Source organism: Monomorium pharaonis, chromosome 3 (assembly GCF_013373865.1).
Source record: "Monomorium pharaonis isolate MP-MQ-018 chromosome 3, ASM1337386v2, whole genome shotgun sequence".
In the NCBI taxonomy this organism is placed as follows: domain Eukaryota; kingdom Metazoa; phylum Arthropoda; class Insecta; order Hymenoptera; family Formicidae; genus Monomorium; species Monomorium pharaonis.
This window is the reverse complement of record NC_050469.1, coordinates 417,548-432,463: the sequence shown is the minus strand read 5'-3', so window position 1 is coordinate 432,463 and position 14,916 is coordinate 417,548. Positions and strand designations below refer to the sequence as shown.

General features: G+C 28.1%; 1 protein-coding gene across 2 annotated transcripts; it reads right to left on the bottom strand.

Annotated features, from left to right (window-relative positions):
- Positions 1-1,146: 1,146 nt before the first annotated feature.
- Positions 1,147-14,190, bottom strand: LOC105832297. 2 transcript variants are annotated; one of them, XM_036284265.1, is made up of 6 exons: positions 13,653-14,190; positions 9,818-10,084; positions 8,579-8,596; positions 6,277-6,378; positions 2,478-2,603; positions 1,147-1,526 (listed from the first exon to the last, which is right to left on the bottom strand). In XM_036284265.1, the coding sequence occupies exons 2-6, from the start codon at positions 9,981-9,983 to the stop codon at positions 1,426-1,428; spliced, it is 513 nt and encodes a 170-aa protein (XP_036140158.1). In that variant the 5' UTR covers positions 9,984-10,084; positions 13,653-14,190; the 3' UTR covers positions 1,147-1,425. The 2 variants fall into 2 exon arrangements, with proteins under 2 accessions (XP_036140158.1, XP_012528570.1); XM_012673116.3 differs by lacking the exon at positions 8,579-8,596 and having other exon boundaries at positions 13,653-14,160.
- Between the last annotated feature and the right edge of the window lie 726 nt (positions 14,191-14,916).

Genomic DNA, 14,916 nt, shown 5'->3' with positions numbered 1-14,916 from the left:
ACATATGTGCATATATTATTAAAATATATTATATAATTTTGTATAATATAATATACAATATTTGCTACAATCTATTAGCTAAAAAATATAAAAAATTAATAAGAAATAACAGAAAATAATTTTAAAATAATAAATAATGAAGTTTATAAAAGACTAATTTACGCTCTTTTTCCAATTAAATTATCGTTAAAGTTGCCTATTAATTTGATTGTCGTGTATAATTATTGATATTTAACATTACGAACGAAAAAATTCACTATTTAACATACTCTGTGTCAAATTTAAACTCATTTAGAATTGGAACGTATATAGTAAATTGTGAAATGTAGGTCAGAACGAAGCGAATTAGTTAAAAAGTTAACAGAATTATTTTGCATCAATATATTTAACCGTTTTTGCAATTTTATTAAAATAAAAAAATGTTCTACGATACATATTAAAATGAATATGAGCAGTAGAACATGATTATGTGTGCACATAACAAATTTAAAATAATTAAATTCAGACATTAATAAAAATTTAAAAAACACGCAAATGTTAATGCAAAAGAATTGCTAATATACTACTCAATATAACTCAATATAATATTTTTAACAATTTTATAGGATACACAGAATTTTTTTATAATTTTGTATTAGAATCTTTTTTCTCAAACATGTAATTTACAAAACATAAAATAAGTACATCGTATTCATCAAAATTTAACTTTCCATTATTCAGTTTTTAAAATTGAATATTGATATTTTTATTTGCTAACAAAAATTTTTCTTATAAATACTATTTAAAGGAATTTAAATAAAAATATAAATGTATATCTTTTTTGTCGTAAATATAGTAAATGTTATAATAGCAATTAAACCTCAGACAATAGATTGCGTGCCACTAATGAATCCTTTCGTATCTCTTATTACTACGAAACGTTCAACATTGCATTAAATCTTTCTTACTCAGCAAAGTATATTACGCAATGTATTTCGTGAGAGAAACACATTGTAGGTATGTAACTTTTTCATACTCTCATACAGAATAATTTTTTGTTTACAATAATTATCATTTGACTTAATAATAATAGTTTAAAATAAATCACAAACTCAATTTTAAAATTGAAATTCTAAAAGTTTTGCGTAAAAAATATATTTACAGACCTTATTTGCATATATACAATTTATTACATCAATTTGTATTTGTTTCATAAAGAATGTTTGTTGAAAAATTGTATTAAAAAATAATGATGTCGCTTTTCTTGTTCTAATTTTGTTTGCTTTACATAAATGTGTATAATAAATATTTAGAATTCTATACATTTATTTCTTAATTTAAGTATAAAATTGAAGACATTTCTTATCAAATTGCAAAGAATTACCAATCCTTTTTGATAAAAACAATTTATTAAAATAATATACAAAATTTTTGGTGCTGTGAGCTTTAGGTCAACAATAGATGTAACCTGAGAATTGTTAGAATCATCACGAATTTCGTGAATTTCATATTGGCCCGTGATTCTACACCACTCGCCAAGTATTTCCCTGCAAAAGAAATTTTCATTAGTTTGCTATTACATTATATTATAATAATATAATTATTATATATTTAATTATTTCACACTGCAATTATTACAAATATCTTTCACTATTTGTGATATTAAAAAAATCTGACGACGAAATTATTTTGTATAAGAGATTACAAACAAATTAACTAAGAAAAGTTTTTAGTAAATTTATAAATTTGTAATTATGTAAATTTGTAAAGAAATTATTTTATACATGTTAATATTAATTTAAACATAAAAAAGATAACAAAATACACTTACTTGATAAAACAATTTTTTTCTCATAAATTATTTTTACTATTAATAAAAATATTTTTTATTTATAATTAATAATAACAATAATTATACTATATACAATCAATATTAGAAAATTGTCAAGATTTCCTTTCACAATATGATCGTCGTCGAATTCAATTAAAAAATTGACACCACATGCGATAAAAGAATCGTAATTCAAGCATAGTCCACGGATCAAATAATTGCAGATTATATCTTTAGATTATATCTTTAGATCGACACCTTCGGGATTGTGTGAACGACGTTGCTATAATAACGTATCATAAAATTATAATAAAGCTAAAAATGTTACTTTGCAGTACTATAAGAAAGTTGAGCTTATATCGTGAAATTAGTCGAGGTAAGAAAATCCCTTTCCTATAGGTATTATTACATAGATTATTAAATGATCTTTATAATCATTTTTACCTAATTGTTCAGATAAAGTTTTACAAAACTTGCAGGTGCACATAATAAAATATGTATCACATCTTATAAACTCATATTTCGCAATATAATTTCGCTGAAAGTAGACAAGTACATTATCGTGTAACTTCAATAATCGTAATAATTTATGGCGAGAACGAGCATAATACTGTTTGTATATTTTACGGGTTGCTTTGACGTTCTATAGAAAAATTTTAGCGCTTACAGACGGAGGCCAAGTACGAATGGCAACAGCATTCCCGCAGTCTCGTGTATTCCGCGCAGTCGCCAGCATGCACCTTGCATTCCTCTGGTCCCACGCGACAAGTGTGCTCGACAAAGGGAAACACTTCTAAAACAATAAACAGATAGATTATATTCTCGTGACAGTTTTTTTTTTTGTTTATGTTCTCTTGATTTTGATTATAAGAATAATAACTAATGTATTCAGTTTTTAATTTCTATTAAATATCTATTTTTTATTTTTTATTTATATTATAATATATAAATGAAATATAAATTATAATTATATGTGTATTACATGTAATTAAAAGCTTTTGGATATCTTTTTCAAGTTTTTATTAATAACATAATTATAACGTTCTAAATGATTATTTGCCATTATTCTTTGACTGCGTTAATATGGGAGTTATTGTAAATAATTGATTAATAGAGCACTTGAATAGTGCAATTGCAGTAGGAAATTACTAAACGTCACGAAGGCATTGTGTCGTTAAAGCATAGTCCACAAACATAATTTTATGCGCATCTCTGGAATGAAAAGAGGGGAGCACTCGACACAAACCTTCGTACAGAGGGTCAATTAAATGTAGACGTTGCGATAATTAACCGGTTTTATAGGTCGACGATTAATTCAGTGAGATATTGGAAGCAGCATGTTATCAGTTCCGGAAAGGATAACACGAATGACTCGAGTATATCGTTATTTATATAAAATTAGCTAAATAATTATCTGGATAAAAAAAAGTGTTTTTCGAATTATCTAAGTTAATGTGAACAAAAACTAAATTAATGTGAGTATTAAATATTGTCTTTAGCTTCAACTTCCAAATTAACATTTATCCTAACAGAAGAATTTTTTTGAAGTATAATAATAGCAGATTACACGAAGTAGAAAGTAGTAACGTAATGTAAAAGTTTTCTCAAAACTAAGTAATTCGAAAACTTTTATAAAGAACATTCTTGGTTATTATAAAGTAAATTATATATTTTTTCTATATATTTTTTTACTTTGATTTTTATTTGCATATTGGTCCAAAAGAGTAACATTTTTTTAAAATTAAATTATTAAATTAGAAAAACTTTTGTTTTAAGAAATAAAAAGATTTATTAACCGAAACGGGAGCAGCGCAAATTATGTAATAAATATTATGTAAAAAATTAGCATAAAAATGTAATATTTCGACACAATGTAAAAACAAAGTGTGGAACATTTCTTCAGTAAAAATTGCCATTTATAATATGTTGACGTACACTTTATTTATTAATCTTTAAATTTATGTTTCACATTATTTATATCTTATTGTCAAGTGACGCGGTAGCAGTCGCCGTGTAACGCGAATTTCACTGTGCAAATGTCACAAAGCTTATTCAAAATTTAGCTGTCAACTTCACTTTTCTGAATATTTGTAATTCCAAGTTTGCAAAATATTTTGCATAGATACGAGATACAAATCGACCAAGGTCAATCTTAAGCAACGATTCGACACAATTTAATTGATCGCGAGCGATTAAAAACAAGCGCAAAACGCTTGGGTGATTCACGAGCATGATTGAGAAGTGATTCGAGTTTTAGGCATTCCACGTGCGTAGCTGCTTCGTGCAACAATGCAACTTCGTGCACCACCTAGAAAATCTTGACGTCTGTTTGGGACACAACGGTAACGAATTCAGCGTCTTGTAAATAAAGTAAATAATTGAAAATACAAGTAATTTTCTCAAAGTATCTTTAATTTAATGATGATAGATCTTTATATTATTTTTTTCTAAATGTAATATAGAAATTTTGTGAAAAAATTTTGAGAAATTTTGGATATAAAAATAAATGAAGCAATCTGGTCTTTTTATGCATCTGCACGTTAATATATAAAAAGTAATTAAAAAGCTTTTTGAAAGGTCAAAAAAGTGTTTCAAATAACTCCTTTGACCTTAGCATTATTAATTAATTATTCAGAATTTGTAAGCTTGTCAATGAGATAGAATCAAATTTGTAATTTGACTCGAAACATACATCGATATTTATTTCTTCTGACAAATATATAAAGAATGTCCAAATTTGCATACGTTATTAATATTTAATTTATTATTATTGACTATTTGCGGTGAAGTAAAATCCGCTGTTGCGGAAGTCATTGAAACATGAATAGTACGTTATACCATACTAATTAGAAATTCGAGCAGAGGTGGTACAGGTCGATGGACGATAGTCCTGTGAGGAGTTCGGGAAACGTGCGGAATACTTAAGCAGCTAGCTCGATGACTCGCGCAAATGAATCACTCGTTAGATCTTACACACGCGCGTAAAAGACAAGGATAACTCATTAAAACGAGCAATGATTTCCTGAACAGGTGATTGTCCTTCCGTTCAGCAAAAGGAAATTCAACTTTTCTTCGTATAAAAAAAGCGCTGTTAAATTGAAAAATCACATAGCAATTAATATTAAGTTTAGTTTATAATAACTTACAATAAATCGCGATTTATAATAATTTTATAATACTTTATAATAGTTATGATAATTTAAACTTGGAAATCGGTAATTATTTAACATTTCTTTATAATTTTAATTAATCTTTAACATTTTTTTACCTTTTTCTTTGATTTTAATCTTTAATCTTTCCAATATAACAAGATCTTTTAAACGTGACAAAACGTTATGAATAAATTTTGTTAATAATGAAATAGATTCTATAATCTAATTAAATAGTTAAAAAATAATGTAAAAAATAAATACATTCTGCTTTAATAAATTAATAAAGTAAAAAAGAAGATACTACAAGAACTTTGTTAAAGTATCTAAAAATTTAGTTAGATACGGAGCTGAAATCATTTTGGCTTATCAAAATAATTATGTAGAATACTCAGCTAGTTGCTAGAATGTCAACATTTTTTTACAGCATTGCTCATCATAAACGAACTTCATCATTATTTTGATAGTCATTAAAATTATTTTCAGATCTGTATTTATTAAAGCTAAATTTTTAGATACTTTAGTAAAGCTTTAATTCTTCCGCATAGACTTAAACATAAAGTGATATAATCGTTTACACACACACACACACACACAATTTATCAATTTAACGTATTCCTTCAAGTGAAGCCATGTCACACGCATGGCAGGAAAAAGGCTAAAAATTTATTTATTATATGCTTAGTGACAGTTTAATACTTTTGTATCTCATTGCATTGTTTACATTTGCAGAAAGCAAAAACTTTTTAAGCTTCCTAAAGCTTTAACATTCCATTTTTTGAGGACATCTCTGAGACTACGGAGAAGAGTTCTATAATCTACACTAGCGTTTCGTCGATCCCACGGGTATTCGAGGTATTAACACGCGATACGAGCTGTAACGGCATCGACTAAAAATAATTGCGATTACGTCGCGCGATTACTCGCGTTGGTATTGTGCAAATCGCGAAATTGCGCCGATCCGCGCTCACTATCATTGCCATTGCTCTAAATTTCCGTGAAACGCGGTTGCACAACAACGCGTTCGCTCGCCACGGCCGATTGTTCACGCACGAATTCGCCGGCCGAGGACCGTGGTTTTTCATACGACTTCTCGCTATGTGAATAAATGAAGGACGAGAGCGGAAAACACACAACTTCCGTCGTCAGGAAGGTTAAGCCGATTTCGATCGGCTTGTTGTTGCCGCCGAGATAAATCGCGTGTCACTTCGTTGACCCAGCGTAAAGCGAGTTATACGGCGGCTCGCGTATAACTTTATTCTGATTATTTATTAATTATTAATATAATGCGAGTTGTCTCGCATTATATTTACTTACTGTTGAAGCTGCCGTCGCAGCAGCAATGGTCATTGATGATGCTGCCATTCTTGCAGTAAGTCATCTCGGAGTAGGTGCAAGTCTTGCATCCCGGAATGAATCCTGCAAATAGAGATACGATTAGTACGAGTAATCAAGAAGAAATTAAAACAAGATTATAAAATTTATGCTAAAGAAAAATAAACTAATTAAAAATAGGATAATAAGCAATTATAAAGTTAAAAATTAAATAATAAAGTTAAAAATTTAATTTTTTTAATTTTAAATAAGTTAATTTAATGTATGTTATTTATTTTTAAAATACGTCGACTTTAACTTGTTAACTTCATTCTTAATTTATCTGTGTAAAAAATATTATCTAAAAATCACATTTTTACATAAAAAATATTTTACGTTATATAATAATTTTTTTATTAAACCTAATTTACAAATAAAATAATAAATTTATTTAATTTATATTACAATTGTCTTGATTTAAGTATTCATTCTAATTTTAAAAAATTACGAATTTGAAATTTAATATATATAATGCTTTTTAACGCACAATATTACTTTTAATTTAATTTAACTTAATCTTAACATTTAACTCAGTTAGTTTTTTGTTGATGAAACATTTGTCGTAACTTAATTCGTAAATTAATTTTACAAGTTATTTACTTTAAATTGATTTATTAATTTAATTTAAAAGTATATTAATTTACTCAACCTTGATCTAAAAATACCGCTGTATCGTTAATACCTTCCGTCACAGAACGAGGAAGATGACAAGCTGTATTTCTCAGGCATAAGAATGAAATTGAACCCACGACCGCTTATTAATTAAGAATTATATTTCATTAACCTCGATGCCGGTGACTGCGATTAAAATACATGACAATCGTGTCGAATCCGCGCATTTATGATTCACGTTAATTAGAGTCTCGAGGCTCCTTGCGTAATCCTTTATGAAATCGTGTCGCGGACATAACAAGTTATCTGCCTGTGACGATAGTGATGCACCATCGTATCGACATCGATCGCGAATACATTGTAGAAGTTTTACCTTCGCGAGATCAAAGCCTCGTCAGATAAAGCCGCGTGTGCTAAATCCGACAATCGCGATCAACAATCGCGTATTTCTTCTATTTATAATATTTGATGAATATCGTTGATTTTGCAATAAGTTAAGAAATGAAAACTGCGTATACAATGACCAAAAATATCTAATTGCTGCCAATAACATTATACGGTAATCGCTATAATCGCTTTTTTCGCCATTTAAATAATAATTGTCAGTTTATTTCGTTCTAAATTCACACGTGACATGGATAAGCAACAGGTGTATGGCAATTCTCACGATATTTCTCTGAGCTACGACTGAAAGATTGAATTACAGAAATCAGGACTGCGCGACCGACAGTTCCTAATTTACGCGGATAATATTAGGGGGTAATCATCGACTTCCTCGGTCATTTGAATTATTGTAATGAGAACCACGTGCTCAGTTGGCCATGCTATTGCAATGCATCAGGTGATACACGATACCTTGATATGATGTGAAACTCACAACAGAACATTTGTACATATAGAATTATTTGTACTGACAATATGCCGTGAAAAAGCATGATCACGTAAGAAAAACCGTAGCAGAAGGTCAGCAAATTGGATTTTCATGCATTAACAATAAAAAGTATATTCACATCTAACTTCTTGATGATATATGATCACAGTTTATAATAATTAATGATTATTTTGAAATACATAACATAGCATATGTAACTTTCTGTTTTATCAAATGTTAGTTGTAGTATAGCAATTTTAAAAACTGACTTGTCGATGAGTTAGTATTAAATTTATTGATATCTCGTATGTTTATTAATATGAGCAAAAATTAATATTGTAAAATTAATTCATATAAGAAAAGAAAGATCTTTTTGTTAAAGTATCTAAATATTTAGCTAAATGCAGAATTGAAAATGTTTGTTAGACTATTAAAATAATTTTGTAGGACACTCGAACTAGGAGTATCAAAATTGTCTACATCATTACTCATTATGCTTGAGCGTTCTATTTTAATAGTCAAAATTATTCTTTAATCTGTATCTAGATAAATTTTTAGATGCTTCAACAAAACTGTTTTTTCATGTAAGCGAATCACTACTCAATGTAATCTTTTAAACAATGTAAATTTTTTGTACATATGCGTACAAATTATAAAGCTAAATTATTTAACTAAATTTTTATAAATAAAATAACAAACACTATTATAAATTAAATACTAAAACAGCACGTTTTGTTCTCGACGAATATTATTCATGCATACCTCTCTTGTCCACGCCAGCTAGGGTGCGATTGACAGAACAAAAATTTCGAAACGTCAATCGGTGCGACGGTGCTAGGTGGATCAAAGCAGCTATTCTTGGCGGTAAGATAAATACATTTCTGTGTACCGTAAGGAAGCTTTATAGACCGGTAGAGTAGGAGTCAGACAAGAACGTTAATGCGACGCTTTTAGCAATTGGGCTAGATTGGGGAAAAAAGCCATACCAAGAATGCTGTCGAAATGTACAGGATAATTCGTAACATTTGAAACCTATTTTAGAAATAAATCCATCGACAAATCCTTTCTTCCATTTCATTCGTGAGTTTATTCTTGATAAGAATTTCAAGATGAGCCAATAAATTTTATTTATAATCTATGGGAATAGATAACTCTCTTTTATTAAGTTAAAATTAAATGAAATTAAATAAAATTTTCTTTATTTTATTTTGAGATAATTTTACTCTAATTTTGTTTTAATAAAATTATTATAAGACAATATTTAAACATCTTTTTAATTTTTATTAAATTAAAAATTTATATTTTATATTTTAAATAAATTGTTTATTTATATTTTTTAGTCCTTAAATTATTTTTATTTATAAAAGGCTTAATTCTAGTCTTTTTACTTCATTAATTTTATTGTTTAATACATAGAAATATATTTTATTACAAAATTGTCTTATTCTTTAATTCATTTTATAGCTCATTCCTTCGGAACTATATCCTACTATTGTCCATTAGTTAGCATTGTGGCCCAATTTTTCAGCAATTACATTGCAAAAACATAAAATATTGTAAAATATAAACCAATATAAAAACTGCTATAACATCTAATAAAAAATACTTTTTAATTTATATTTTTTATTTTTTATTTTATATTATGTTCTCACAGTTTTATTTTTAACCTTCGTTCAAGAAAAACTATCTAAAAATAAAGTATTGATGATCTTTTCCTTTATTGTATCATTATAACATTTTATTTAAAAAATATGTCAAGAAATATCCTGTATTATACAAATCTTAATTTTTCTATTTATAAGATATAGTTTATTTTCTTAAATACTTCTTTTTTTATGTATATAGAACCGTATTTTGTTTTTGTATAAAGATAATAATACTGAATAATAAAATGGTGCAAGAGAAGTTTCTTTTAACGAAATTCAATTCTGTTTAATTTTTCTATTTAATTTTACGATGCTTGTAATAAATGTTATTAACAAAAAAAAAAATAATTCTTACCAGGATATATCTCCAATTTCTTCGCTTCAGCAAGCGCGTCCTTACGAAGGACTTCGTGTTCAAGGACGTATTCATCATCAGGATGATGGTTTACGACTGTAACTGCCTCGAGATTACCGAGGATCAGGAAAAGCGTCAGGATACTAATCGCACTGATGTCGATCATGCTAGCGTCGCCTGATTTCTCATCTTCGATGAGAATCGTTTTTTTTCTCAATCACAATGGATGACTTTCGTCTTAATCTTTTCTCGTCGATGAAATAATTTCTGTCAAATTTAGAATAAAAATAAGCAAAGTTTTAATCCATATTATTTTATTGTAGAAAAATTATTTGCTTTTCTTAACTAGCAATATAATTTTCACTCAAACAGTTTAAGTCAAATGTTTCTGACAAAAGAAGATCGATATATACATATATATATATATATATATATATATATATATATATATATATGCCGCAAATTTTGCAAAATTTTGATATATTAAAATTAAAATATAAAATTGTAATTAAAAATAATATGTAACATTCAAGTATCAATAGATCAAAAGTTGTAATTACGATATTTTAAAGATTTTAGTTTGAAATGACTGCACGTATAGCTGAAGCCGTCACAGAATCAGTCTAGTTATAGTATCTAAATGTTATTTCTCTCAAATACTCGCAGTTTTTATTAAACAGTACATATTTAAGAAATAATTTAATGTGTTTTGATTTAAATAATTTATTTTATTTTATAAATAAATTATTTTAATTAACATATAAATAAATAATTTTTAGAAAATGTGTTTGTAGAATTATAAAACAAATTAAGGATAAAAGAAAAAATATTACGAAAAGAAAAACAGATATTATCAATAGGTCTGGAACAATAAAGAAGAAAAAATTTTGTAATTTTATCTTTGACTCATTGTCACCTGAATATTATATATTAATTGTTAACTAAATGTGTTACATATATTATTTTACGACATCAAATTCTGTATTTTAATATTAAACTTTCCAAAATCTGCGACATCTGGATCTCCCTTTGTTAATAAAAATTTACAATATTTACAACTAATAATAATTGTTAAACATAAATTATTAAACGTAAATGTTTCTATTAGCAATAACAGTGTCTCGAAGATTGTATCCACACGCCGATCTTGAATAGAACAATGCAAAGGTAAGATCAACTGTGATTCTGAACTCAACGTGCGCTTCTCTTATTGTCCAGAATTTCAGCAGGGCGTACAATAAAGCGACTGTCGCAACCGGAAGTGTGTGGAAGATACAATATGAAAGTAGACGCGACGACGCCGCGCCATATGTGATAAAGATTATATATAATTTTCGTTTACACACTTAAATTTTATTTTGTTAATTAATTTTTTTTCAATTTTGTATTACATTCCAATTGTAATTCGGAAAATTAAAATTCCCTTGTTTAACAGACGTCACATTCGAAAGCGAAAGTATGAAGTTCAACTTGATCGTGTCGAACGGCCGTTTCTCAGCTGCATAATTGATCGTTACATCTGTTCCTATAGTACGGAGAATCGATATAGTATTCAAGAATGCATGCGAAAAAGTACCGGCGAGGCAGAGGTACGAAGATGCCTTTGATATCGATCGTCTCGATTCGCCATGTTACAGGAGAGGGGCAGGGGGATGATTCATCCCCTGTTATAAGTCGCGATTTAATTCGGCGCATCTAAAGCTTTCCACCCTCCAGCGATAAACTGGTCGAATTCATACTTGCAAAATTTACCACAAAGCAAATGATTCTCGAGGTAAGAACGTAAGCTAGGAAATTCTGAACGATTCCAGACACAACGATTAAACCCTATTCTATACAAATTTAATCGTCCAAACAAACGATTTCATCACCGCAGAAGTGTAGTCGTTGCTTGTGTTGTGTGTTGACTATTATTTGTTATATTTATTAAAGTTTTATTTTATTATATGTGTATAATACAATAATAACAACTTTGTTAACGATATAAAAATTTTTTCAAATTTAACAACAGTTTAAGAATGCAAATGGCAATAGTAATAGTGCAATTATTACAAAGTCTAATTAGAAAAAATAAGAAGTGAATCGAAAAGAAGAATATCATATATTACGGAAAATCAGATAAAATGTAGAAACCAGCGACAAACTGGCAAGAGGAGGCAAACGAGGAGGGAAGACTCGGATATCAGGAAGTAATAAATTGAAATATATCACTGCAGTGTGTAAAAGAGAAGAAACGGTGCCAAATTTTCGTTCAATGATTTAAAAACAACTTTTTTCTATTTTTTCTTTATAGATTACATTAAGATTTTAAAAGACTCTTTCTTCAAGCAAACATTATATTTATTGACATATAATTGTAGCATTTGCAATTAAAATATTAGTAGAATAAAAACTACAAATATTTTTTTGCATATGATAAAATCTATAAATATAAATACAATAATTTTGTTTATAATATATTTTTGTTTTTTAGCTAAGGCACAATAAAATTGGATTTTTATCAAGATAAGTTCGATTACTTTTTCTTCTACTTCTCTTGCTTATTAAGTATAAACCGGCTTTTAAATTTAAATATGTTTTGACGAAACTTCATTGATTAATTCGATGTGAATATAATCAGCTAATATATAAATTTCATATCTTAATGTATAAAAATATTGATAATTTAAATTTTAATATCTATATTAAACTTCTTATGCGATTTTATCAGCGTTTAAAATTATCAGTTAAACAGACTGTATCTCAAGGATCTTGGATCTCTAAATGTGCAACATGGCGTAAAGAGACGATAATGCTAGAATTCTGCTCGAGTTGCACGCGTCGTGAGTCATGAGTTTGATGACAGCCGGTCATTAATTAGAGCCAATTAAGGGCGGCCATCGCGAAACGTGGATGTCTTGCCCTCTCGAACAAGAAGGTGACATCCCGATGTTTCTTCCTGCCTGATGCTATCGTTTACGAGCAACGCGAGACGTCTTTATTCCGTCGTACGTAAAACAAAGCGCCAGCAAGTGCTTAAAACGGCGCGACAGATAATTAAGGGCATTTGACAAAGGACAGAATACATATCTTGTTCGTTGTTTAGGGAGTTACGACATGAAGCTAAGTACATGCTTTTCCAAGGGATATTCACAATAGACAGGAAGTGATAATTTTAAGTGTTTTCAATATTTTAAAGATTAGAAAAAGTGAACAAACCATGTGTCCGTTAAAAATAATAAATTATAGAATAGAAAATTATAAAATTTTAGCATTGTTCTTGACATTTTGTAATAACAAACAATCTATTTTATTTTAATAAAACATATATCGTATTAAAAATATTCAATAGAAGGATAGCTGTCTGAATATAATGTAATAATAAAAAATTTCAAATAATCTAAAAATACATAAATAATCTTAATGCCTTTAAATATTAATATTTCTGATATTTATGTTCAAATTAATATTAAATTTTTTATAATTTTTTAAATAATTCTTAAATTGTTAAATAAATTAATACAAATTAATTATATTTATTAAAATGTGTTAATCTTATTTGTTTTTAGATTTATTCTTTATAATCAAAGTACTTGTTATTGTTTCTGACAAATATTTTGTTTTGTTATTAACTCGGTTTTCTATTGTTTCTTTTTTAGAATTTATTTACATAACAGAGTGATAAATTTAAAATCACGTTATTCAAATTCCTATCGTATCATACGTACGATACGTACGTCAAAACAACGTCAAACATTATCGCCTTATTTTTCTGCGAACTTACACCACAAGATTAATTCTCTCACATACATGTAAGTGAAAACAAATTAAAGGAATATACTTGATGAATTCTTACCAGCATTTCAACATTAAAAAAAAATCCAACTGTTTTGCATTTCTTCGAAGCATTACTTTTACTGTTTCGAAAAATCTGCACACGCGGTCAACTAATTAATTATTTCCAATGACATTGAAACAAAATAAATAGTCCACTCTGTTCACTCCGTATTTATAATAGCGTCACGTAGCTACGTTCGCAAGCTACTTAGGCCTTATTACTTCAAATTAATGTTCGAAAAAATATACACGTGGTCGATCGGTGTTGCGGACTAGAATAAATATGTATGGCAGGTGCGGATCGGCGATTGGAATCGCGAAAATCCGCGGTGAATGGCAATAGCGGGAAAGCGACGGACGGACAAGCGACCGTCGAAGGCTGCGGACCGCGTTGAACTGCGGATAGAGGGCTGAAAGAGAACCATCGCTCCACACCACACCACCTTCGGTGATGTCGCCTTTACTATACGTTCGCGGTTTCGCATCGAAGCTATTCACATAACTTATTTACTTCAAATATGTAAATATTACTTTTTTGAACTAAAACACCGATTTATTGGTTTGATATAAAATTATTATTTAATGTGTCATTTCAAAGTGTTATTAAAATTTTAAAGATTTTACAGATTGTTCTATTACACACACACACACACACACACACACACACACACACACACACACACATATATATACACATATGATTAAATATATTAAATATGTATTTCAAAATTTTCAAATTCTATAAATTTTTTGTTGTTGTATGAAAGATGTTTTAGTTTTTTATTGTAAGCATAACAATTATTGATGTTTGACGATTTTAATTAAAATTATGACAATATTTTATTGTCGGAATTTTTATTGAAATGTCGTATTTGCGTACCAAAATTGCATTTTTATGTAAATGCGACATTTCCTCAATAAAAGTTCTTTTTGTAATATTTTCATAATTTTAATTAAAATCATGAAACGTATTTGTGTGAACATAAATTATGTTCATCAAATAATTCAAAATAAATAAAATAAAAATTTGAATATAAAAAGTTAAAATAACTCTCTATTAAATTATTTTAATCATGTATAATAATTAATGTATAAAATGTTTTTAAAAAAATTAAAAGCTTTCCTTTCTTCTTCTGTCTTCTTTATTAATTTGTAGTTTTTAGCAGTTTTCCAAAAAGAATCTGTTCTATGTTTGTAATCTGATATGAAGAAAATGAACAAGATTCTGACTTAAGTATCTCCACATGTTACAAGAGTCCATCAGTTGATGGTTATTAGGGTGG